The sequence below is a fragment of the Lepidochelys kempii genome, chromosome 1, assembly GCF_965140285.1.
Source record: "Lepidochelys kempii isolate rLepKem1 chromosome 1, rLepKem1.hap1, whole genome shotgun sequence".
NCBI classification, from domain to species: Eukaryota; Metazoa; Chordata; order Testudines; family Cheloniidae; genus Lepidochelys; species Lepidochelys kempii.
In genome coordinates, this window is record NC_136380.1 from 162,228,741 (window position 1) to 162,254,337 (window position 25,597).

The 25,597-nt window shown below is 42.5% G+C and overlaps 1 protein-coding gene across 9 annotated transcripts in view; it reads left to right on the forward strand.

The window, feature by feature from the left end:
- KCNJ6 (potassium inwardly rectifying channel subfamily J member 6) overlaps window positions 1–21,901 on the forward strand; it is a 237,209-nt gene extending 215,308 nt beyond the window's left edge. For 5 of the 9 annotated variants that reach the window (XR_012160916.2, XR_012160925.2, XR_012160929.1 and 2 more), the window contains 2 exons: window positions 11,103–11,671; window positions 12,319–14,445. Coding sequence is in view for 1 of the 9 variants with exons in the window: in XM_073360849.2 (XP_073216950.1) it covers window positions 11,103–11,428 (326 nt within the window). In the remaining 8 variants the exon portion in view is untranslated. Of the gene's footprint in view, window positions 1–11,102; window positions 11,685–12,318; window positions 14,446–20,197 lie in introns of those variants that run through there. The other 4 variants (XR_012160918.2, XR_012160919.2, XR_012160920.2 and 1 more) reach the window with 4 other exon arrangements.
- The last annotated feature ends 3,696 nt before the right edge of the window (window positions 21,902–25,597 follow it).

The following is a 25,597-nucleotide window of genomic DNA, read 5'->3' on the forward strand; positions in this document are numbered from 1 at the left end:
ATTAGCCCCAATTAACTCATCTAACAGGGACAAGCTTATATCATAAGTACTACAGCTTCCAAAGGCCGTGAGGCAGATTCTCCCATTTCTGATCAGAGCTCAGACTCACTAAATTGGGGGAGATGTCGGGGAATGGTTGCAACTCCTTGGTCTAAAGTCACCTGGCCCTTTTACATTTTAACTATCATTTTAATTTCAATTAGCTTGAAGTTAATTATTCTGGTTTCTTGATTTCCTCATTTATTAAAAAAATCTGACTAATATGGAGCAAAAAAGATCCCCCCGGGACCCCAGCTCTCACCCACCCTAGAGGGACCCCATCAAAATTGGACAGTAGTCAAAATTTCAAGTCACACTGATTTTTAATGCCATCATGCAACAACTCCATTACTACCAACAAATTACACCACTGCTGAATAAACCATACAATTCCTAGGGCTAGAACTCTGCTCCTTATGTCTCAGAATGCCTCTCCCACCTGAACTAAAGTAGAACTACCAATGGCTGCCAGCAGTAGAAGTAACTTTTTGTTTTAGTCTCTTTAAGCAGTAACCAGCCACTAGAGCAGGGGTGGGCAAACTTTTTGGGCCAAGGGCCACATCTGGGTGGGGAAATTGTATGCAGGGCCAGGGCAGGGGATTGGGGTGCCGTGTGCAGGAAGGGGCTCAGAGCAAGGGATTGGGGCAGGGGAGGGGTGCGGGATGTATGAGGGGACTCAGGGAAGGGGGTTAGGCAGGGATGAGGGGTGCGGACTGCAGGAGGGGGCTCAGGGCAGGGGTGCGGACTGCAGGAGGGAGCTCAGGGCAGGGGGCTCAGGGCAGGGGGTTGGGGTGCATGAGGGTGAAGGAGGGGGTTCATGGCAGGGAGTTGGGGTGCAGGAGGGGTGCAAGGTGCAGGCAGGGGGCTTAGGGCAGGGAGTTGGGGGGTGGGGTGCAGGAGGGGTTCGGGCTCCAGGGTGGCAGCAGCATGCACCAGGGCCAGGGCAGGCTCCCTGCCCCCACACCGCGCCGCTCCGGGAAGCGTCTAGCACCACATCCCTGCGCGGCCCCTGGAGGACAGGGAGGCACAGGGCTCCGCGCCCTGCCCTTCCCACACCTCCAGGGCCCTCCCCTGAAGCTCCCATTGGCCACAGTTCCCTGTTTCTGGCCAATGGGAGCTGCGGGGGGCAGTGCCTGGAGGCAAGGGCAACGCACAGAGCCTTCTGCCCCCCCTCCCCGGGGCCGCAGGAACGTGGTGCCGGCCGCTTCTGAGAACAGCGCAGGGCCTGCGGCACCACGGGGTTGGCAATCCAGCAGACCCGATCCAAAGCCCCGACGGGCCGGATCTGGCCCACGGGCCATAGTTTGCTCACCCCTGCACTAGAGAGCACTCAGAAGTCTGTCTCTCTCACACACAAACACACACACAATAAAAACAATTGTTAATAACTTTGCTTTATTTCAACTTATTTGCTTCAAAAATCACCTACATTCTAGTTCTGACGGTGTTTTAACTAGATAGGGAAAGGGAAGAGACATTAACATTTCATATTTGAGCTGGAAAGAGGACTTTGATATTTCATCATTTGGTTTTATTCCTATTCGTAGCGAACACCAACAACTTTGAAATTTGCCCTAAAAAGGGGGTAGAGCCCTGGCTCTGGGGCAGTCGGCATGGTGGGGCTGCTACAGAGCCATGGACACTGGAAGCCCCATTTTCCCAACTCCAAGGTAGTGTGCCTGGCATACTTCATGAGAGCTGCAGACCTTGGAAGCTCTGGTGTTCCCAGCCCTAGTGCACAGGACATTGGATGTGGGCATGCAAGCTGCCAGGAAACCAAGCAGGGTCCGGGGCTCCTCTGGCACTTCATCAACACATCTCCACAGAATGTTTTGATTTCAACAAATTAGCAAATTCTGACCAAAATATATGTATGTTTCATTGGAATTTTTCTGACCAGCTCTACTAAATAGATCATAATGCATCCTGGCTTGTAAACTTAACTGGGGAGCCATGACCATATAATAATTGTATCTGTATATGAAGGGATACAGATACAGGGCCTGATTGCTGAAGTCACAATTCCATTTGAAGTCAACAGAAGCTACAGATACTCAGCCTCTGAAAAATCGGACCCACAGGTTTTATATATAGCATGATTTTTACTTTACATTTTACATTATAGCTATACCCACATACATACAGCTATATTGATCTGCCAAAATGGGCTAGTGGCTTGTCCATTGGGGTCACTGACGTATAAATACCCACCCACACAGTAACAAAACAATGTGGGTTAGGGGACATTCCTTTGGCAGTTAAAGATCTCTGGGTTTTTTTATATTGCAAAGTAGCTACTTTCAAAAGGTAGGTTGATACCCAGACTAATTGTTAACCATGTGGTCCCAGATGAGAGGCTTTGAGGTAGAGGCGATTCCCAGGTGTAAACTTAGGGTGAAAGAGAAAATGTGAAGTAATTTAGCATTATGAGACCCTAGGGAAATGCAGAGGCCCAAGGCAGCTCTCTCTCTCTATAGAGGGGTCTGTAAAAAGGGCGTTGTGTCCCTTCAAGGATGCAGGACCCATGCACATTTCATAAAGAAATCAATTACATTAAGAAAGTACCCTGATTCCGGGTCACCAATTTCTGCTTCCAAGAAGCCAACCTGGAGAGCCTCAGAATCTGCTCTTGCTTGACAAAGGGGTAATAATATTAAACACACACAGGCTATATAATAGCACGGCAGTGTGATAGAGGAAAAGTTGATTCAAAATATATAGTTACTTTGCAGAACGGAGGACATGATTTATAAGCCATGTTACTTTGATGAATGTTACAAATAATAAAACCCTAAAGTGCTAACCATATGTCTATCATGTTTAAGTATGTACAAGTTACTTCCTACTGGGCACAAACTCATGTCTCATTTGATAATAAGACTGGTGTTTATTGAAAAGCTTTATAAAAACGTTTTCACTTGGCTTGGTTTGGGAGGTAGCACATTGCCGAACTATTATAGTTCGGCGATCTGCCTTTATATTTGAGTGCACAGAGAACTCGCCATTAACTGGAATGACAACTGGGAGTGCTTTCTAAGCCCTCAATCCACATGCATAAATCCCCTTAGTGTTTGCGAATCAAGAGTAGCATATGGCCCACAAAGATGTAGATTATATTATCACAGCAGCCTGTCTCAGACAACTTTTCAAAATAATTTCCTAACAGCTTACACCAGCTCTTCTGTATTGTGATTGCTAGTTTGCTGATGAATGTCATGCTTCTGTGAATGTCACATTCCTTTTAGCTAGTTCAGATCCTGGTGTCTGTGGCAAAAGATGGCACTTGCATTAAGACAGATTTCAGAGTAGCAGCCGTGTTAGCCTGTATCCACAAAAAGAAAAGGAGTACTTGTGGCACCTTAGAGACTAACCAATTTATTTAGCTCACAAAAGCTTATGCTCAAATAAATTTGTTAGTCTCTAAGGTGCCACAAGCACTCCTTTTCTACTTGCATTAAGAATGACCATAATGAAAGAGCAGGGGGAAATGGAGAGTACTTGAAATGCAATAGTATTTCTTCAGTGTATTTTAGAGGAAATATTACTTACTTTGTATGAGCTGTGGCAGAGCTCTGGCTTTGCCTAGGAGGGTCCTGCACTTCTAGGCAGTTCGGGTTTGCCTCAGAGGTTTGCTGTGACCCTCATTGTAGCCTCTGTCCCCTCCTAGAGGCAAGGGTTACAGCTTACTGAGCCACCTTCATCACTGGCCAGTCAATGGGTTTGGTGTAAGAGCCCTCGTTAGTCTCTGTCTTCCTACTCAGGGAGCGTTTTTGTAGAGGTGTGCGGTGGGTTGGGGGGAACCCGATCCTGCCCTCTTCACTGGGTTCCAGCCCAAGGACCCTAATAGCACTGGCAACAGGTAGTTTTCCTATACTACCGCAGCTATAGCTCTTCCCTGGGCTACTTCCCCAAACAGAGCCTCCTAGCACCCTCCTTGTTACCTGACCATGCTTGTCCTCCCAGCTCTTTCACTGCGCACCTTCTGTCTCCCAATCTTCCCACACCACACCTTCTTACTCCCAGCTCCTACCAGCCAGCCTCTCTGAAGGAGCTTCTTTTTAAACTACTCCCAGGCGGTTCTAAATGGGCTTCAGGTGATCTGACTTGCCTGTTTCCCTTAATTGCTTTTAATCAGTTCTTAATTGGTTCCAGATGTCTTATGGAGTCTGCCTGACTTAATTGCTTCTAGCACCTTCTTGACTGCTCTGGGGCAGCCCCTGCCCTGGTCACTCAGGGAACAGAAAACTATTCGTCCAGTGTCCAGTATATTTTCCTTCAACCAGACTCCTGCACCCAACTGGTCTGGGTCTGTCACAGAGCATACAGGGGTTTTCCATTGGGCAAATTTCAATGAAGAACGCAAATGAGATGCTGAAGGAGCAAATGAGCACAGTACAAAAAGGAAAGCAAATTACCAAGGAGTGATGACATTAATCTCCCTAACAGGATAACACAACACAGTCTCAGCAACATCATCAGATATTCTGTGTTGACAAAGTGTGTCATGTGTTGTGTGTTTCTGACAAAAGTATGAGGCTGCAATTAAAATTTTGTGGTATACTGTGAGGACGATTAACATGTAGTGAATAGTGTGTTTCTTTATCGGTCTGAAGCAGCAGCATGTTCCCTTTGAAGATGTGGAGTTTATCAAAGGCTATAGGACAGTGCTATGGGGGCATTAAGGTACAGTTCAAAGGTCTGCCATTCCCTGATTCTAAGAGTCTGTGTAGTGAGGGATTTTAACCAACTTTATTAACAAAAACTCTTTTGAGAGGTATGTAATTTCCTGGGTTCTTAACATGGCAAGTGCAGGAGGGATTCAGGGAAGAGCGCTGTCCCTATGCCACGTATGCTCCACTGAGCCAGCCACGGCTCTTCAGAGCAAAGGAGCCTTTGTTCATGGTGCTGTGCCTCTAAAATAAATGGGACTACTATAGAGCATTACAAACATTAATTAAAAGTCTCTGTACCCCTGTGGGGCGGATCAGGATTCTCTCCATTTTAGGCCCAGAGAGGTGAAGTGACCTGTCCAAGACAGCAATAGTTGCATGTGTTTCATAAATTGCAATGAGCAGATAACAAAAGTGAGCGTGTCTGTAGCTGACATGGCAAGCGTTTCCTCGTTGCTGTTCTGGGACACTTCCTTCAAGAAGAGGTCTGTGTGCAAAATTGCATTCATACATGTTGCCTTGCATTTTTGGCCGAGTACAAATAGGCCTTTACCCTTTGAAAATTTGCCCTCAAATGGCCACATTTGATGGAGGACGTGGGCCTCCATATTATTCCAGACATATCACTGGATGGCCGAGACGACAGCACTACGAAGCGAAGGGAAAATAATGGTACAAGCAGAGGAGAATGACTACATCAGCTGCAGGTTCCACAACAGCTCCACCCCCATCCTTATGATGGACAAAATGCAAAAATCCTCCAAACATCACAACTATTTTCCCTTCGTTGCTTCCCTATAGAAGAAAATTCCCTCCCCTTATAGAAAATGGTCATCTCACCCAAGAGAGAAGGAGAAGCAGAAAAATCCGGATGTGGACAGAGAACTAGAGACGGGGAAGAACTGTATGGATTGAGGGTACAGGTCTAGAGCCAGGGACTGTGGGGGACCTGAATTTCTCATGCACCCTCGTCACCGCCAGGGGAGATAGGTGAAGCAGCATCTCGCTAAACCCGAAAAGTCAGGCCCCACATGAAGTTCTGTTGGAGCACCCAAGGCCTGCAGTTAGCTGATTGGCTCACACCTACTACTTAAGCCTAGAAATGACCCAGGTGGGCTGTCTGAGCAATGCACAGACTTCCTGCTGCTGCCGCTGCCACATCAGACCATACTCTTGGCTGCCTCCTACAATCCTGATCCAGCCCTGTTCCAGATTCCTGCTCCTCACTCCTAGCTCCTACCTTGCTCCTTCTCCATGCCAACTCCTTGCCTCTCTCCGGTTCCTGCTCTTTTGCCTTGCTCCTGACCATCAGCTACCAATCCTGACTCCGAATCTCTGGCTCAACCCTTCACCCTGGCACTTGGTATCGGACACCAGCTCTGACTTCTGATTCTGGCTCAACCCTGGGCTCTGGCATTCATATTTAATCCTGACTTCAGTCCTCAGCATCGATTCCTGGCCCTGAGTCTGACTTAACCCCTTGATTCCGGTATTTGGCAGTTGACTCTGGCTCTGACCCACTCTTCCGTTCCCCAACCTGTATGCCTGCTCTGCCCACTAGACCTGACACCTTCTCTGCCCATTAGGCCAGACTGCCTATGTTCCAGTTCCTACCAAGAATACACAGATGGTCTCTAACTCCTGATGGAGGTTTTTCTTCCCCTCAGTTCTTCAGATCCAGTTGCAACTGCTTGAATCACAGAATCATAGATGTGTAGAACTGGAAGGGACCTCAAGAGGTCATCTAGTCCAGTCCCCTGCACTCAAGGCAGGACTACATAATAACTAGACCATCCCTGACAGGTGTTTGCCTAACCTGTTAGTAAAAACCTCCAATGACAAACATTCTACAACCTCCCTAGGCAATTTGTTCTAGTGCTTAACTACCCTGATAGTTAGGAAGTTTTTCCGAATGTTCAACCTAAACCTCCCTTGCTGTAATTTAAGCCTATTGCTTCTTCTCCTATTCTCAGAGGTTAAGGAGAACAATTTTTCACCTCCCCCATTGTAACAACTTTTTATGTACTTGAAAACTGTTATCATGTCCCCCCTCACTCTTCTCTTCTCCAGACTAAACAAACTCAATTTTTACAATCTTCCCTCATAGAGCATGTTTTCTAGACCTTTAATTATTTTTGTTGCTCTCCCCTGGACTTTCTCCCATTTGTCCACATCTTTCCTGAAATGTGGCACCCAGAACTGAACATAATACTCCAGCTGAGGCCTAATCAGAGAGGAGTAGAGTAGAAAAATTACTTCTCGTGTCTTGCTTACAACACTCCTGCTAAAAGATCCCAGAATGACATTTGCTGTACATGAGAAGATTGCTATGCTTTTAACCCATATCCATAGACACCTAATGTGAGTGGACACATCGGGCCAACTACGGGCAGGTCTACGCTACCGCTTAAGTTGATCTAACTTACGTTGCTCAGAGGTGTGAAAATGCACACGCACACACACACACACACACACACACAAAATGCAAGTTTCACGCTGTCCACACCGGCACTTCTCGCCGAGGTGGAGTAATCATTCCAATGGAAGAGCTCTCTCCTGTCAGCACAGCGCATCTTCACCAGACACGCTACAGGGGCACAGCTGCACCACTGCACTTGCACTAATGTAGCACTGTAGTGTAGACTTGCCCTAAGATGAAAACATGGGAAAGAGGGTGCATTCAAGAGGAAGTCTGAGAACGATAATGTGGCTCACTAAGCAATGGTCTCAGACAGAAGATGACACCTGGAAAATTATCATGGACCAGATCAGTTAAATATGCTGTATACCCCAAGGAAAGCAGGAATAACTCTCCTCATATGGCCATCCTGCAATCAAGTCCACTTTTGTTCCACAGGCTTTTATGAGCAGAAAACTTTAATAATTCAACTCTACATTTTCCCATTAATGTTTTCTGTAGATAGCTGCAATTTTTGGTTCTTCACTTATGCAATTGTGTTTGTTCGTTTTATTTCATTTCCTTATTATATTAGTTCTTGGTTATCTTTACAATTCGGCGGTCACTCCACAATGTGTAAACAGAACAACAAAATTACTCATCACAGATTCATCTGATCTGCGTGGCTGATGAAGCCAAGTGCACATGCTTTCCCCTTCTTGTTTCTGTATCCTATCTCGAATAAAAAGAATCTGCTAGTCTCCATACATTTTCCTAGACATAACTTTCATTTATATTGCACCCTTCACACCAAAGAGCTCTTAAACATTTTGCAAACCACATACAGGAATTGCCCACCACTGAAAAGCACAGCTGTCATTGGGGCAGACCCTGGTAGCAACATACACTGAAAGCAGTTTAGGGTCGGAAAGTGCAGAGCATCATTTCCAGCTGAAACTTGTGTTGCTATCAGTGTAAAAACCAAGGCTTCACCCATTCAGAGCCTAATGGAAATCAATGAGGCTCTATGTAGGCATTGGGGATCTGCCTCTGCAGAGCTCACTGCAGGATCAGGGCCCAAGATGGTAATGTTGTGAAGCAGAAGGAGTAGTGGCATAATCTGGCTGCCTCACTTGCTATCTCATGATTTGAAACAAATGTCAGTAAACAGTCAAATATCATAGTTTAAACTCACAACTACCAATAGAGATCAGTTTAGATACATGAAATGCTACAGGGGAGGGTGGTTATATGTCCCATTTTGGCTGAGACTGTCCCTTTTTTAAGCCCTGTCCTGGCCACCCTGACTTTTTTTTTTTTTTTTTGCAAAAGTGGGCATTTGTCCCGTTTGCTCTTACCAGTTGTCAAAAAAGTGGGGGTGCAGTGCTGAGAAACATGGGTGGGGGAGTAGTGATGCCAGCCCAGCACAGGGAGGGGGGGCAGGGCTGGAGCAACCAGCAACAGCCTTGTGGGAGGCGGGAGGCTGGGCTTGGGCAAGTGTCTCGGGCCAGCCCCGTGCGGTGTCCCATTTTCCCTTTGGAAAATTTGGTCACCCTACTACAGGGCCACGTATTCAAAGTTGCGTAGACCACAAAAATGCATGTGGTTGCTCGAAAAAAACCTCAGATTTGCATATTGAAAGGGGGCATCTGCATGTATAACTACTCCATTTTTTTCCATAATGGCCGCTTTCTTTTAAGCAGTTTCTTGTAAGTGTTTGCAGACACTTTTGTGGATTAATTTTTCCCCCGCCTTTAAAACTTAACTAAGAATCTCCCATGGTTCATATTCCTGGAGGACTAGAAACATAGTCCAGAAACTCAAGAGATCGAGTTTCAAATTGCAGGAACAGAAGTGAAAAGTAGCAGATAAACCCTAAAGAATATCAGTTTATCAGTTTCCCTGCTCATTGATCCTGTCTCTGGTTTTCAGATCTTCACTCCCTATGAAGGTCCCAGGCAACCTGGATGAAGCAACCTCATTTTCATCCCACCCCATGACCAAAACAAAACCCAAATCTTTCTTTCTTTCTTTCTTTCTTTCCCTCACTTGGCTGAACAGGGGAGGTTTGTGTTTCACTCACTGGGTAACAGAAAAATTGAAGATGACACATCTCCACACTTTGCCTTTCGTTTCACTGAGAAGTCTTCATGAAGTGTGAACGGATGAATGATGGGGACTCTCCAAATATCTGGAGGTTCAGTTCAAATGAGCAGTCAAATGGTTTGATGCAAAATTATCAAAAAGTAGATGACCCGCTTTAGACTGAAATTGCAGAAGAAATCTCCCTAGAACAGGATATCTTGTAAGACTTCTAGGGTCCCTCTTCTTGTTGTTGGGTAGCAAACCGTGAAACCAACCTCTCGTGTGATATTTCAGCACCTCTGGTGCTACTCCTAGCTGGGAAAAAAGAGAAGGGTAACAGAGGTACAGCAGTCATCATGCAAACAGTTACCCACAGTTACCCCCCCTGCAGCAGCAGAAATGCTGCAGCTACTTGCAATTCTAAATACAGGGAATGCTGCAGAAGTACCACCGTGTGGCAAGGGTCAGTAAACGTCTTTTTACTGGCAAACAAGATCAGCAAAATAAAAAGTAATGTTATAGTACAGAGGTCAACTCAATGTTTTCAGAGCTCCACAATGATTCTGCTTGAGCTTGGAGAGAAGGCTCAAAGGGGGTAGGGGCAACATTATTTTGTCTAAGGCAATGTGGACATCCCTGGAAAGAATAATACCCAGCCACGAGCTTATGTACGTCCTGAAACTCCCTGAGTGACTTGACTGGCAGGAGCAGCTGCAGAGGTGCAATGTGAGATCCTAAAGATTGCGTTTTATTATCTCCAAACTCAACATTCTTTTTTTTATTGCCTATGATTATCTCCTATATAGTTTCACTTTTCATTCTTCAGTTACATGATCTTGCTATTCATTATGTTTTCTTGCCATATTATATTAGTTGTGTGACCACTGTTATTCAAAAATTGTGCAATGTGGAAATAATTTAAGGGAAACTGCTATATCCTGGCCTCATAATCCCACTTTTTTGGGAAAATGTTTTTATAACCTTCAATCCCCCATTCCTTACACTTTTTCCTGTCCCTTACCACAACCAGTATGTCCCTTTCCCATAATCCTTTATTACAATGCCTTCCTCTGGTCAGTTTGGTTTGAGGTAGGTTCTCCTGAGAAAATCTCTACACTGTGGACGGACGTTTCCTCATCTAGAGGACATGCAGAACTATAGTATGAACTTGGTTTGGCTGCTTTCCCCAAGCTTCCTTAACAACATCCATAGGATTCCTTAGGGTTGATGCCCCTTCGAGCATTCCAAAGGGCAAAAGTCCCAGTGGAAGCCGTATTGTGAAGAAAAGTTAAGGCAGAAGTTTATCCCAATCCTTTCCATCCAATGCCACAAATTTTCACAACATACGCTTGAGAGATTTGCTAAAATTTCGGAGTAGACTGTCAGTTTGAGGTTCAGAGTGACTTAACTTTAAGGGTGTCCCAAACCTTTGGGCAAGACAAAGTTGGTCCCTGTGTCAGACTCTCAGTGGACAGCTCAACTGGAGTAAAGGTTTTTGTATTAGTTCTTCAGCTAATCTAGGCAGAGTTAATTACACAAGTCCTCCATCAGGGAACAGAATAAACATGATTACTAGTCTCAGCAATTTGACTGTGACTCATCTGCAGCCTGAGAATTATTTGCTGATGAAATTCAAGACTACTTCCAACTAAACAAATAAATGTGAGAATTTTGTGGACCATACCCACAAAAAATAAAGGTAAAGTTTGTCAAATGACACATGGCGAATTTTTGCTTAGTTTTAATTGTCAAGGGGCAGTGAACTTGTGACTTGTCTGGCATATCACTTCTATCATGCAGTACTAAATACAAACCACTCGGCTATGTAAAACTACAACAACAAGAATCATTTTGGGGCACTCGGTCCGTATTACAATTTTCTCTCTCTCTCTCTCTCTCTCTCTTTACAGGAATGACATGCCAAGCTCGAAGTTCTTATGTAACCAGTGAGATCCTGTGGGGTCATCGTTTTACACCTGTCCTCACGCTGGAGGATGGATTTTATGAAGTTGACTACAACAGCTTTCATGAAACATACGAGACCAACACACCGTCTTACAGTGCCAAAGAACTGGCAGAGATGGCCAGCCGAGCAGAACTGCCCCTGACTTGGTCTGTGTCCAGCAAATTAAACCAGCACACTGACCTGGAAACTGAAGAGAGGGGAAAGAACCACGAAGACCAAACCGAAAGGAATGGTGACGTGGCAAATTTAGAGAATGAATCCAAAGTTTGAACCAGCAGAGGTTCACCACACAACCTCTTTTCTTTTTGATCCTTCCCTTTTTTATTATTATGACAAGAAAAGAAATATTTAAGGTTTGACATGTCTACCTGCCCAAACAAATCAAGTGATTCCTAAAATAAGCAAAGACGTGAGTTAAAGCTGCAATATCCCTTATATACAATGAAATCTCTGATCACTGCCCTTCCAATAATTGCATATTTCCTCTGGATAAATACAAGTTCACCACCACAGGTGTGTTTAAAAAGGAACCAAAAAAGGGGGGGGGGGCAGGGGGAAAAACTCATTATCTGGGGTAATAAAAGGAAAAAGACTGATTAATGTTTGTTAATGCTATGGGCCTTGGCTCTAATTTTTATATATTTGAAGACAGTTTCATAAACAGGATGTGATGCCTCCAATGAAAATGGGCATTGCAGCTTTAAGACTGAGGTGAGCAGAAAGAGCTGCAGCTCAACAGGATACTGTACATATGCCTTATGTAATTACTTGCTCTTTAAATTTCGTAATAAACCCAGCATGTACAAAAGTACTGTAGTAAAGAACTTCTAAATAATGTACAGAGATGTGTAATTAATGTAGGTTTCGATACATAAGTCTAGAAATATTGGGATGCAAAAAATTGAATCGGCATTTCTGGTTTAATCTTTGGAGTATGTTAGTTTCTTCCCTATATATCTGGCCCTTTTCGTGCCCAACATTTTCTTCAGTGTACCAGACCGGCAGCTAGTTAGAAGCCCTCACTGTCTCCCTAACAAATCATTTTACGGATTCTCAAAAGCCATAGAAGTCTGGGGGAGGGCAGGGTGGAGAAATTGAAACATTACTGAGATACTGTGAAACTGTTTACAAAAATGATTCTATCTTTTGTAATATTACAGGGTAAACCATTCCTGGCTATTTTTGGCAGTTCAGCCTGAATTAGACTGTGGCAGACTCTTGGAAAACACAAGCATCTCCGGTATGCTGCTAATACAAAGAGCATGTTCATGTTGGGCTAGGACCCTGTAAGTGCACTACCGTAGGAAACTATTCTTTTTTTCCCCAAACCATTGGATTAAAACTATGTAGTTTTCTATGTAAACAGCATAAGCCATTAAAAATTCTGAATGTTATTCATAGGTAAGTAGGGAACACTTTTAACTACTTGGTCTGGGAAGACATAATTGAATTTCATCTAAAGTTGTCGTCAATGAGATTCATTCATTAACATCATTAGCACTTTGTTGGTCCTGAAAATTCCCAACAGGCTTTCTGGCCCTAGGTAATTTTCGTCAGGGTTTCTCATATAAAAGCCCACTCCTAACATCTCTATTCAAATGAGTAGACCCTCCCACCTTTACTCATATTGGGCCAAATCCTCAGCTGATTTGAATAATTTTGATTTGATGCAACAGAACTATGATGATTTGCATGATTTACACCAGCTGAGGATCTTGCGCATAGAGTAGTACCTAACTTCTCAAAAGCACTCAGTGTGAGGTGACTCACAGTGTATGGTATTACTCAATGTAAGGATTGTTGCATCAGGCCCAGTATGCATAAAATAGTATTAATTCAAGTAAAAGACTCCCATAGACTTCAACGGGCTTTGGCTCTGGCCCATAAAGAGTACCATTTCCCTCAGTCAGGAGAAAAACAAACTGCAGCCTTAATTTTCTTTTGGTACCTGCCTAGTCTGGAAAGGAAAAATACACTGAAAAGAATTTAAAGGGGTTTTTTTGTACAGAAGCTTTTAAATTCAAATAGAAGGAAAAAACCTCAGGAGAAACCTAGTGGGCAGGTGGAAATTTTGCACTGTGATATATCCTTCACATTAATTTCACATCTATACACTGTATTTACTGCAACACAATTGCCCATCCTTAATTTTCATTGAGTCGTTAAGAGTTGATTTGGCCCCTACAGCTAAGATGGTCTCCAGGCAGAGGTTTTGCACACCTGGATCACACCAATCAAAACAGCTAAGTCTCATGTTTGCTTTATTTTTGAAAATTTTCCTGAACAGGTTTTCACAAAGAAGTTACTCATACAATTCCACAATTTAAGCAATTGTTCAAAAGATATATTTTCATCCCCTCCACTAGGATGACTGATTTCATCAGGTAGTTACAGATTGCTGCTTATTTTCATTTAGTTTGGCGAAAACTGGTTTTGCTACAGACTCTTTTAAAATACAATGGTACCCTTTGTTTACTGACACGGTGTCAGAACCTGCTCAGTACTATGGTTTATACAGCACACCCTGTTTTTTAGGCTGTTCTTGAGAGCCAAGGAATTCACACAGTAGAGCAGGGTGTATGTGTGCCTCTTAAGGTGTTTTAAAGGAGGAGTCACTCTGAAATTTCATTGGAGAACACTAGTCGCACATCAGAGATAGTCTTCTAAGGGAGAGCCCCGTAGCAAAGATACTTGCTAAAAGTAATGAAGCACCACCTGCGGGGGTGGAGGGGGCTTGGTCTGTGTGTGTCAGCCTGTAGTCCTAGAGCAGAGTACATGAGTTTAAAGCAGAGAACTCCTCATAGGATTAATCTGCTTTTTGCTCTTGTGATTTACTGGGCCCGTCTATAATCCATCGCTGCAGTTTAAGAAGAGCTTCTCGTGTTCAATAAAACAGCGGCTTTTAAACCTTTTTGTGCCCTTTAGTACAAAAAAATAGACTTTATGCTATTAGGGCATGTGCATGGGTAAGTTATATTTTTGTGACTAGGGCACTTAAAGCATAAGGTCTCTCTCTGTCTCTGGTTGTCTTTGCTATTAATGTGGTATGAAATGTAAAGTTTACAAAAACTCTCATTTTTGTAATGTAAGCTTAAAAACAAAAAGTCTCCAAGGGTTTCAACTGGAAAGCTTCACAGAAACTTTGTACTATAATGTCCCTATCAAACACCTCTATTTTTCTACAATGATTGATTAAGCAGTTTAACAATGTATTTTGTGTCAACAACTTCAACTGAACTGTTAAAAACAATTAAGAATTGAATGCTGTTAATTAACAATGGATTTTCAAAGCTGACCGTACTGAGTGGTGTTTTTCATTACTATGGTATATACATTTACCTGATAATTTTGACTCATGCTCTTATTAAAACAATATATTTGGAAATGCCAATGCCCAGTAATATTGTTGGCAAATCAAATTTAAGGAACATAAATAATGTGACATTTTTATGTGAGTAGCTAGCTACATAAGCAACCAAAATCCATCCAAAGCTCCTATTTCTCTGTATTTCACTAATACACTAAGGTATCTTTTTCTTAAAATCTATTGTGAAATTGATGAGATAGTGACAATATTCAAAGATATATGCAATATTTCAGCAACTTTTCATACTGCTAGATTCTGCCTACTTAGGTAGCCAGAGTACACGAGAGTACTCTAGCTTAGGTACACTGGAGCAGTTTCTTTGTATAGACCTCTTCCAGATGACTATAGTGCAACTCTCAGTCTTTTTTCTGTATAGCAGGGGTTTCTGGTTCATGTTCATTTTTCTGCACCCACATTTTCTGGGTCAGATCATCAGCTGGTGTAAATTGGCATAGGTGTACTGACTTTAATGGAGCTACATGAATTTATACCACCTGAGGACCTGACCCTCCATGTTTATTTTAAGGCAAGTTCTGGTGTATTATTTTAGGAATAAAAATGGTATTCCTTAAATTACAACAAAGCTGGCCACTCTGGGAGTTGAACTTCTAGGCCCTGATCCTGCAAACACTTAAACACGTGAGTAACGTTATGCACATGAGCAATCCCTCTGAAATCAATTTGTGTGAGCAAAGTTACACACAGGTGTAAGAGTTTGCAGGTTCAAAGGCATAGTGAGACTGGTAGGTCTGTTAGGATCACAGATTCCATCTGCAAACAATTTTCAACAATGCACAAATTTACGATTTGGGGTATTTTTGGTGTACGTTTCATCAAAATCTATTTTGAAATTTTTTGCTGAGTGGCATTTAAATTTGAAAGTGGAAACCCTATTTATAACTTTAAAAAGAAATTTCCATATGTATGAAGTGACTTTCTGATCACATGACAATGATTTTAGTCACCCTTTCTGTTTCCCACTAGGAGAAAGTATATACCATTTTCTTTTAATAACACTGGAAAGGCACGAGCAGGAGGTGGCCCTAGATCTTAGAGTCTTAATTCAGACTTGCTCCAAATAGCCTTGTTGTATTCAAGAGGCTGAGATGTAACAACCCTTATTTTGTATCTAGTGGGGATTTCTAAATAAGATACAATGGAAAAATGTATTTCAGCATTTTCTTTTCTCAATACATCTTTGCTTTCCGGCAGTTTTGAAGATGGTTTGTCTTCTGAAATTCTGATACTATGTGACATCATTCTGATAACACGATGCAAATCATATACAATAGAAGAAAATACAGCTGGACTCTCACTATGAGCAGGGGCGGATTAGGGTTTTGGGGGGCCCCTGGGATTCCCCCCTGCACACACACCCCTATCACAGTGCTCCTGCCAGGGAAATGGTTCGGGGCACAGGGGCTTGCCCCATTCCACACGCTTGGCACTCCTGCTGGGGAGTGGGGTCAGGGGCTTTCCCCATTCTGCCTGGCATTCCAGCTGAGGAGTGGCATCAGCGCACAGGGGCTTGCCCCGTTTTGCCCACCCACCTGCCCCCCGTGCAGGGTGGGCAGAGCAGGGAAAGCCCCCATGCTCCGATCCCACTCCCTGGCTGGAGCACCAGGCAGGCGGAGCAGGTTAGGGTGTGGGGACACCCATTTTTCTGGGGCTCCCCAATTGGCCAGGGCCCCGGGCACAGGCCCCATTGGCCCAGTGGCTAATCCACCATTGACTGTGAGGAAAGGGAATGACATTAATGACAGTTGGGGGAACTATTTGACAGATTTGGACTTTGTGAACTAAATTCTTCTTAATGCAAGAGCCTAAGGATCTCTCGTTTAGTTTAAAGGATTGTGTTTCATGCCCCTGAACAAAAATTTAAACTAAATATTAAAAATGTAGACACTAACAATATATCCATCTTCCCTCTCTCCCACCCACCACTTCAAACTCCACTGGATTTTCAGAATCACTTGTATGGGTGACTATAGCGTAACTGAGTCCTGCTTCACCATTAGCAGATGTATTGTAAGCAAGACACGAGAAGTATTCTTCCACTCTACTCCACGCTGATTAGGCCTCAACTGGAGTATTGTGTCCAGTTCTGGGAGCCACATTTCAGGAAAGATGTGGACAAATTGGAGAAAGTCCAGAGAAGAGCAACAAAAATGATTAAAGGTCTAGAAAACATGACCTATGAGGGAAGATTGAAAAATATGGGTTTGTTTAGTCTGGAGAAGAGAAGACTGAGAGGGGACATGATAACCGTGTTCAAGTATGTAGAGGGAGAAAAATTGCTGTTCTTAACTTCTGCAGATAGCACAAGAAACAATGGGCTTAAATTGCAGCAAGGGAGGTTTAGGTTGGACATTAGGAAAAACTTCCTAACTGTCAGGGTGGTTAACCACCGGAATAAATTGCCTAGTGAGGTTGTGATATCTCCATCATTGGAGATTTTTAAGAGCAGGTTAGACAAACACCTGTCAGGGATGGTCTAGATAATACTTATTCCTGCCTTGAGTGCAGGGGACTGGACTAGATGACCTCTCGACGTCCCTTCCAGTCCTACACTTCTATGATGATTCTCTTAGAGATTTACTGTATGTTGATAACCCAGATGGCATGTAGATGTAACACTTATCATAGCAAAAGACAAACTCTGTTCTAAAACCCGACAAAGTATGTATTTCATCTCACGGGTGTGAAATTAGTTTTCTATTTTAAGCAAATTGACAAATGCACATCTCATTTCTGGCCCATTCCCCCCTAATGTGAGAATAACCCACACAGCAGAGTCAAAATTCAGAGTTTCATTTTGTGTAATCTGCTTTGAATTCTTCTGTCAGATGGGCACAATTGCCAGCTCCTTCCTTTGCCTCCCAGTGAAGATGCCAGTGATTCCAGCCCCAAACCTGCAGCTCTCGTAGGATCTGCTGGAGGAAAGGCATAAATCCACCTCAGCCGCATTCCCAAGCCATAAAAAGGAAGCCTCTCAAGTGACTGTGGCCTCTGTTTGAAGTTATTTGTGGTGGCATCATTTGCAGATTGAACGGGAGGAACTGATGGGGAGCTACTGGTCCCATCCCATCCATTCCAGCCTGTTGAAACTGAACCACTCTGGACTTCCACAGGGCCTGGGAAAACAAGGATGCATGGTATTGAGGCAAGTGTCCTCAATTCCACATCCCTTGCCTCCTGCCGTAGCAGGGATCTGCTGAAACATGAGGGCCTGAGGTCCTCACTGACAGATCTATGTTAAATGATTTGTGATGCAGGGATTGGGATTGTCATTTTCCAAGCACCACCCATAATGAAAGGATTATAGCATACTGTGCTGATTGATCCATTTGACATGTACAGTACATAAAGCTCTTAGGTGGGAAAAAAGTATACATTATCAAAACTCACATTTTATACTTATACATAGTTCTGCTGAATGATAAGTGATCTCTCTAAGAATATGTCTACAATCAAATTTGATTCCAAGGTAAACTTATGTTAAAGTAAAAACCACCAGTATCTCACTTGAAATTTTTAATCAGAAGGGATTGGTTGGGTCAGGGAAAAACAAATGTGTTACTTCTAAGTCATTAGAATGAATTTGGCTCAGGCCATAATGAAAATTGGTATCCTCTGCCAGCAACATTTTAGGCTCATGTGAAAATTTTCAGAAGTAGAGCAAAAAGTTAAGATCCTAAATCCACAGTTAGGCACCTGCCTAATTTTCAGAAGTACTGAAGATCCAAAAACTCCCACTGATTTCAGTGGGAACTGCTGGGCACTGAACCCTTTTGAAAAATCAGGCCACTTAGTTGGGTGCCAAAGTAAGGATCTTGGCCCTTCTGTTTGCTCTTACTTTTTAAAATCCCGAACGTGGTAGTCTCAGGAGAGGCATCCACATCAATGAAACACCACCAGAATTAATACCTCCATTCAGCAAACCACTTAAGCATGTGGTTAACTTCAACCATGTGCTTTAAGTCCCATGGGAGTATTCAGATGCTTAAAGTTAACCACATGCATAAGTGCTTTGGTGATGTAAGGCCTATGCACCCTTCTTTGCACACTCGCTAAAGAGAATCATAGAATTATAGAATATCAGGGTTGGAAGGGACCTCAGGAGGTCATCTAGTCCAACCCCTTGCTCAAAAGCAGGGCCCATACTCAATTAAATCATCCCAGCCAGAGCTTTGTCAAGCCTGATCTTAAAAACTTCTAAGGAAGGAGATCAAATGAATGTGGAAGTTGAGCTTCGCTCTCCCTCTTAGAGATGGTCTCTCTGAATCAGGGTACAGGGCAGGGAACCTGCACTCCTGTTGCTTGTGCTGTACCTTTTCTGGGGGCAAATGAAAGACTTCAGTCTCCCGAGTTGTCAACCCAGCTCATTTCACCAACACAAAATTTCGGATTAAAAAATAATAAAAAAACAAAATTTCTACTTAAGAGGTGAAGTGGCTCTTACTAGATACAAAAGATCCCTGACAAATATAGGAAGAATTAGACTGAATTCAAGTATATATACAGTCATATAGGCCCAGACCCACCAAAGCACTCAAAGCATTTTCTTTTTTTAAAAAAAAATATATATATAGTGTTTGGACTCTTTTTTATACAGTCAACAGTCTGATTTGCTGGATAATTGTGTAACCATGAAAATATTGAACTTTTCAAAGGAATTCTAATTTTTTAAAGAAAAAGTTTAGCATGATGCTTTATTAACTATTCCAGTTAATTAGCACTGTTAATGAGCACTATTACATTACCATATTAATCAGTCAATATACCGTAAAAACTCTCAGGGCTAGACATCTTTAGCAATGCAGGTTAATCTGCTCCCATCCTTGCCATTATGGTATCGATTAGTTAGCTATTACTTTAACTCTCATGACAGTTAACATTAATTAATGTGTAATAGAAGCTGAATTGCTCACAAGCAGAGCTGTTCAGGGGACACCAAATCCATTATGCAGCTAAACAAGACTTTTTGAACATTTGCACGAAAACAGAATTGTGTTTAAAAGTAGATGTTCAGATCAAAACCTGAGTGTTTCTGTGTCTGATGTGGGGAACCTGGATCTCCCAAATCTCACAGCAGTGATCTAACCACCATGCTAGAGAGACTCAGTCTCTCTCTCACCCTTGCACACACACCCCTTCAGAACAAAAACTTAACTAAAATCAAAACATTCCAGCCAGCTCTACTCATGAGTTTGATGGTGAGATTCAAGGCCTTTCGCTAGTCACCAGTTTTAATCTGACCCCAGCTGGTAGTGATTGAAAGTCACTATCATAGGCCCTCGTGGCCTACTTGGAATGAGCTGGTGAGTGAGTCCAGTTCCTAATAGACTAACGTTCACATCAGAAAAACACCATCACAGCTGACAGACTTGTCAGCAGTAACACAGAGGCCAAGATTTAAAAAAGCATGAGTGATTGTTCCTCCAGGTCATGGCTGAGACACACTGGATAAGAAGCGTGGGGAGACTTACATTGCTGTCTTCTATGTTGTACTTGTTCTGTGGAGAAACACAGCATTTCAGATTCCACTGTTACTCCTCTCACAAGATCTGATAATATTTCCTTGGGATAAACAATTGTCAGCGTCAATTCTAAGTAGTCCTGAAATAAGAGTGCCTTAAAAAAAAACCCACTTTCTTCCCTTTCTTCTCCAGATGAACATCTCCACTCTCCACAAACACATATTGTAGCTTCAGACCTCATTTTTCACCACCTCAGCCTGGCAAGAGAGTGCTTTATTGTCCTTCATGATAAAGGTACAAACGATACGAGAGGACTCCATCAGCAGGCACGGTCTCCAAGAGCCAGTCCTATTTGTGCAGCTCCCAAAGATTGTTGAACCTTCTATAAACCGCAGCTGAACAGAGGCTTCCTGTCAATAATTCATTGTGTTGCTAGGCATGTCACCTGTCAATGCAGTAGCTTCACAGAATCAGTACTCTTCCTGGAAGCACTGGAAAGTTCCTTCAACATAGGAAAAAATACAGTCGAGGGTTCACCTGGCAACTCTGTTCAACTGTGCTCTCTCAGCCTGCTTGCTCTTTCAGTGACACACACTGTTGACAGCCATCTTGCTAAAAAAGTTTCCAAATTGCTTTTCTATTCTATTGATGATGACCAGTATAACAATCACGGAACAAACTTGCATGTTTAATATTAAAACAAAGGCCAACAATTTCAAGTATAGGTGCCCAAAAATCTTCAAAATGCAAATCCACTAATAGAGCTATGTCTGTCTGGGTCAGAAAACAGCCTGAAACAATAGCTCTGAAAGGTATGGACTGTTACCAATGATCTCAGTGAGGTGTTAGCTCTGAACCCCAGTATAAAATATATTTACATTATTAACTATTTAACTGCTGATCAAATCACACAATAAAGACAATATTATGAAGATCTGCACACTCTGCTGTGAGAGTGACATCTCATTTTGGCATCACAAGTCTGGATTTCCATTGAATTCAATAGATGGACAAATAAAGATTTAGGTAACTAGTTTTAGGCAACCAAGTTCAAGCCCTGGTTTAGAAGTTCCCAGCTACCAGAGTCACAAATGCCATCTTTCCAAAAAATGACAGCCACAGTTTAGAGTAGATTCAGAAGTGACAAATGTAATTAAAACCTCTATTTACTCAATTAAAGACTGAAGAATTTGGCCCACAGTCTACTAATTCTGAGAAGTGCTTTTTACATTTGGAACTTTTCCACTAATGGGCAGCATAAGGTAAGGGTGACGCTAATACGAGTCCCCTGCTATTAAAAGATCTAAAGTTTTACTGAATTACAAAATAAATCATGCTTAAATTTCAACATATATCTCAGCTTCTAAATAATAATAGAATTTGGCTAGCAAATTTGGAAGCAAGTTTAATCTACCCAAGATTTATGGAAGTTCATTAATAATAATTAAAAGCTGCAAACAATTCATAGGACTATCAATAAGAAAAAACATACTAAAAACAAACTCTCAGAAATCAAGCCAATGTTTCTACCCTTTCTTCATTTCTCCGTTTATGTGTAAACCACAATTAACTATCTATGCTCAGGCTGCTACTTATACAATTGTTCTATCATATAATAAGAGACTATAACAGCTGGGAATGGCTAAAATACTGGTTTGGCTCCTGAACTATCTTTGAATCCTTTTGTAACTCCCTTGAATCAGTTTCAATGTATCTTGCACGGGCAATGAAATGAAAGCACACTTATTATGGAAGCACAAGACAAACGTGTATTTAGAAAATTTACAGTGCCACATTTTTAAAATATAAACATCTTTGTGAAACTACTGTTACAAAAAACAGTTTACACATTGGGGGAAGTTTTCGTCTTTTGGCTGGAACAATAAATAACTTTGGACATGGCCTTGGTTTGATTTGTCTTTATTTATCCACTAAACTCTACCACCATTGTGCAAGATGGACCATGATTAGTACTAATTTAGAGCTAAGTTTTCCAGTGGATTTCTTGTGCAGCTTCCAGGACAGAAAATGTACTTGATGTGTTGCTTTAAAAAATATATTTATTGGCAGCGCTGGTTGTAGCTGGAGATCGGTTTTCTTCCCATTTCCATCACAGATCACACATGATCAGTTCCTCAAGCCTATATAAGCCTGTATGTGGGTTGAAAAAGTAAGTAGCAGGTAGGAGCAACCACATTTTGCTTTAATTTCAGCTTCACAGTTTTGAAATTGCATTTGGGAACTTTGCTGGGCTCACATTCTACCTCGCCTGAGCAAAAAACAAGTTAACTTCACAGATAGTAATTTCCACTGAACTTCCTGGTTCACTTGGGGATTACTTTCCTGCAATAGCAACAAATGTCAAAAGAAGTTTGAATTTCATTAGTCAGTGATTAATCTATGATGGCCTGAAAACTGAAGGTCCCAAAAACTAACCATACAGAACAATAGCCAAAATATCACAGCTAAGATTTACATGCTATTTTCCATGTTCCCAAAACATTACATTCAATCAAAATCCTGTTCATGTTTCTTCACTGAATTATGTTCTTTATTATTTGCTATTGAGGTTTGAGAGTTTCAGCCAAACACTGCTTATTTGTTCCTTTTAAAAAATCATTAACACTTTGCTAGGAGTTAAAAATGTGGCAGCCATCCAGTAGCCCCTTTCCCCCCCCAAAAAAAACACTTCTGAAAAGACCTGTGGACATTAATCAACAGTATTGCAACCCTGGAGTGTTCAAAAACCATGAGTCAGGCCCCCAACAGTCATGAGATTGGTTTATAAATCATGAGATTACAGATTGTGAGGCACTCAGATACTATTGTAATGGAAGTTTATGCTCCTGGGACTTGTGCTTCTAACTTGTTTAGGGTACATTTACACAGCCCCCAGGAGCAAGCCTCCCAGCCCAGGTCGACAGACTCAGGCTGCTGGGGCTTGTGCTGTATAAACCGTGCTTCAAAGTTGCAACTCGGGCTGGAGCGTACAGCTACGTTTAGAATGATAGCATGAGCCTGAGTCTGTCAACCCAGGCTGGGAAGCTTAGTGCCACAGACTGCATTGACACACCCTTAGGCACTCTTGAAAAATCTGTCCCTAATTGCTTTCTCATGTGCTTGCTTTTATAGCTATCTATCACCACTTTCTATAGCTGCGCTAGTCTCTGTTTTGGGTCAGATGGTGTATTACACATCTAACTATGAGGGACAATAGTGTACCAGAGTAATTAAATTCATATTAAACCATCTGTGTTACCTCTGTTCTTTGGCAACACACTGGTATTCGGTTTGTTTCAGTTGACTATCACTGAAGTTGGTTCCAAAGGGCACAGAATAAAATGTCACGTTTATGAATATAGAATACATCCAAAAATATACTGCATGATACAATGAGGTTTCAGCCATCAAATGATGAGATGTCAAGAGCAATACCAAGTTTCCAGGCTCCATGACAAAAGTCCCATCCCCAAAATGTCCCCTTTGAGTGGGATGAGGTGTGAGAGAGAGTCCCCACTTCTGCAACTGCACATGCATGGGCAGGTCCCTGCCCCTATGCAGAGCCTCACTGAAGTCTCACTGAAGTCTCAAGTCAGGATTGTGACTTGAAACATGGAACAAAAGAGCTATGGGAAACGCATGTACCAAAACTCCAAGCAAAGAGTATCTTCTCGACAGCCAGCAGTAATTTACACATCTGATATAGCATCTGATATTGTGGCTATGGAAAGATGGTAGCAAAGACAAACATAAGCAGTTTACTAATTCCTCCCATTTCCCACAAAGTTTTCCACCTGTTTAGAAGAGCCATTGTGGTGAACGCCCCCTGTCAAAGTGCCTTCCCCACTCTGAACTCTAGGGTACAGATGTGGAGACCTGCATGAAAGACCCCCTGAGCTTATTCTTACCAGCTTAGGTTAAAAACTTCCTCAAGGTACAAACTTTGCCTTGTCCTTGAACCCTATGCTGCCACCACCAACCGTGTTAAACAAAGAACAGGGAAAGAGCCCACTTGGAGACGTCTTCCCCGCAAAATATCCCCCCAAGCCCTACATCCACTTTCCTGGGGAAGGCTTGATAAAAATCCTCACCAATTTGCATAGGTGAACACAGACCCAAACCCTTGGATCTTAAGAACAATGAAAAAGCAATCAGGTTCTTAAAAGAAGAATTTTAATGAAAGAAAAGGTAAAAGAATCACCTCTGTAAAATCAGGATGGTAAATACCTTACAGGGTAATCAGATTCAAAACATAGAGAATCCCTCTAGGCAAACCCTTAAGTTACAAAAAGGCACAAAAACAGGAATATACATTCCATTCAGCACAACCTATTTTACCAGCCATTTAACAAAAGGAAATCTAACGCATTTCTAGCTAGATTACTTACTAACTTAACAGAAGTTCTGAGGAGTTATGAAAAGCATTCCTGATCTGTTACTGGCAAAAGCATCACACAGACAAACAGACCCTTTGTCCGTCCTGTCTCCCTCCAGCTTTGAAAGTATCTTGTCTCCTCATTGGTCATTTTGGTCAGGTGCCAGTGAGGTTATCTTAGTTTCTTAACCCTTTTCAGGTGAAAGGGTTTTGCCTCTGGCCAGGAGGGATTTTATAGTTCAATATACAGAAAGGTGGTTACCCTTCCCTTTATATTTATGACACCCCCCTTGCTGGAAGTGGCTTTCAAACTCCCACCCCTTAACTTGGGGTGGAGATCCCTCCTACAGCCTTGGGGGAGGCGGAAACTAACCCAGAAATCACTTCCACACCTTTATCAGCAAACAAACAGTCCCAGTGCCCCTCCAGCATTAATACCTCAGTCACCGATCCAGTGCATCCTTCCCTTTGGGCCCTGGCCAATTCATACATGTAGTTACAAGCTCCTGGTGGCCACTCAGACAGACTGCTTTCTAGGCCTCTCCTGCAGCCCCAGCTCAAAACTCCCACAGGTCTGCCCTCCAGCCCACCTAGTCCTTTCATGAATGGCATCCCCATCCCCAAGTGCGAGGACAGCTGGCAACAAGGATGGCTGCCAATAGAGGATTTTAAAGAATGGTCATTGGCTCATATCAAGTATTGAACTGAGAAATCTTGAAACTGCCTTTCACCATCTTCTGTCTCATATAACTGGACTTCTTCTTGTACATCACCTTATAGTACATCACATCACCTTATATGATGTCACAGTGTACCAACAGCCATGGATTACACTTATGACTTTCTTTCACACTGATATGGTTTTGAAAAAAAATCAAGTTTTATGTTTAAGATAAAACAAGAGTTCAGTTCTTACTATAATAGCTCAAATTTCTACTGTGCCTTCTACTGCAAAGGACCCCAAATCACCTTACTCATCAGGGCCGGCCCACAATATTTTGGCACCTGAGGTGGGGAGCTCAAATGATGCCCCCATGTCCCCTCGCTTGGGCCAAAACTTTGAAAGTTCTCAATTCTGCCTTCTTCCTGTTCTACTCCTCTCATGGTACTGCTCTGCTACCTGCCCCAATAAAGGAGAACTAACAACTTAAAATGCCTTATTCAAAAATGTTAAGTAACACTTAACTTTTCTTGTCTGCATAGTAAACACTGGCATT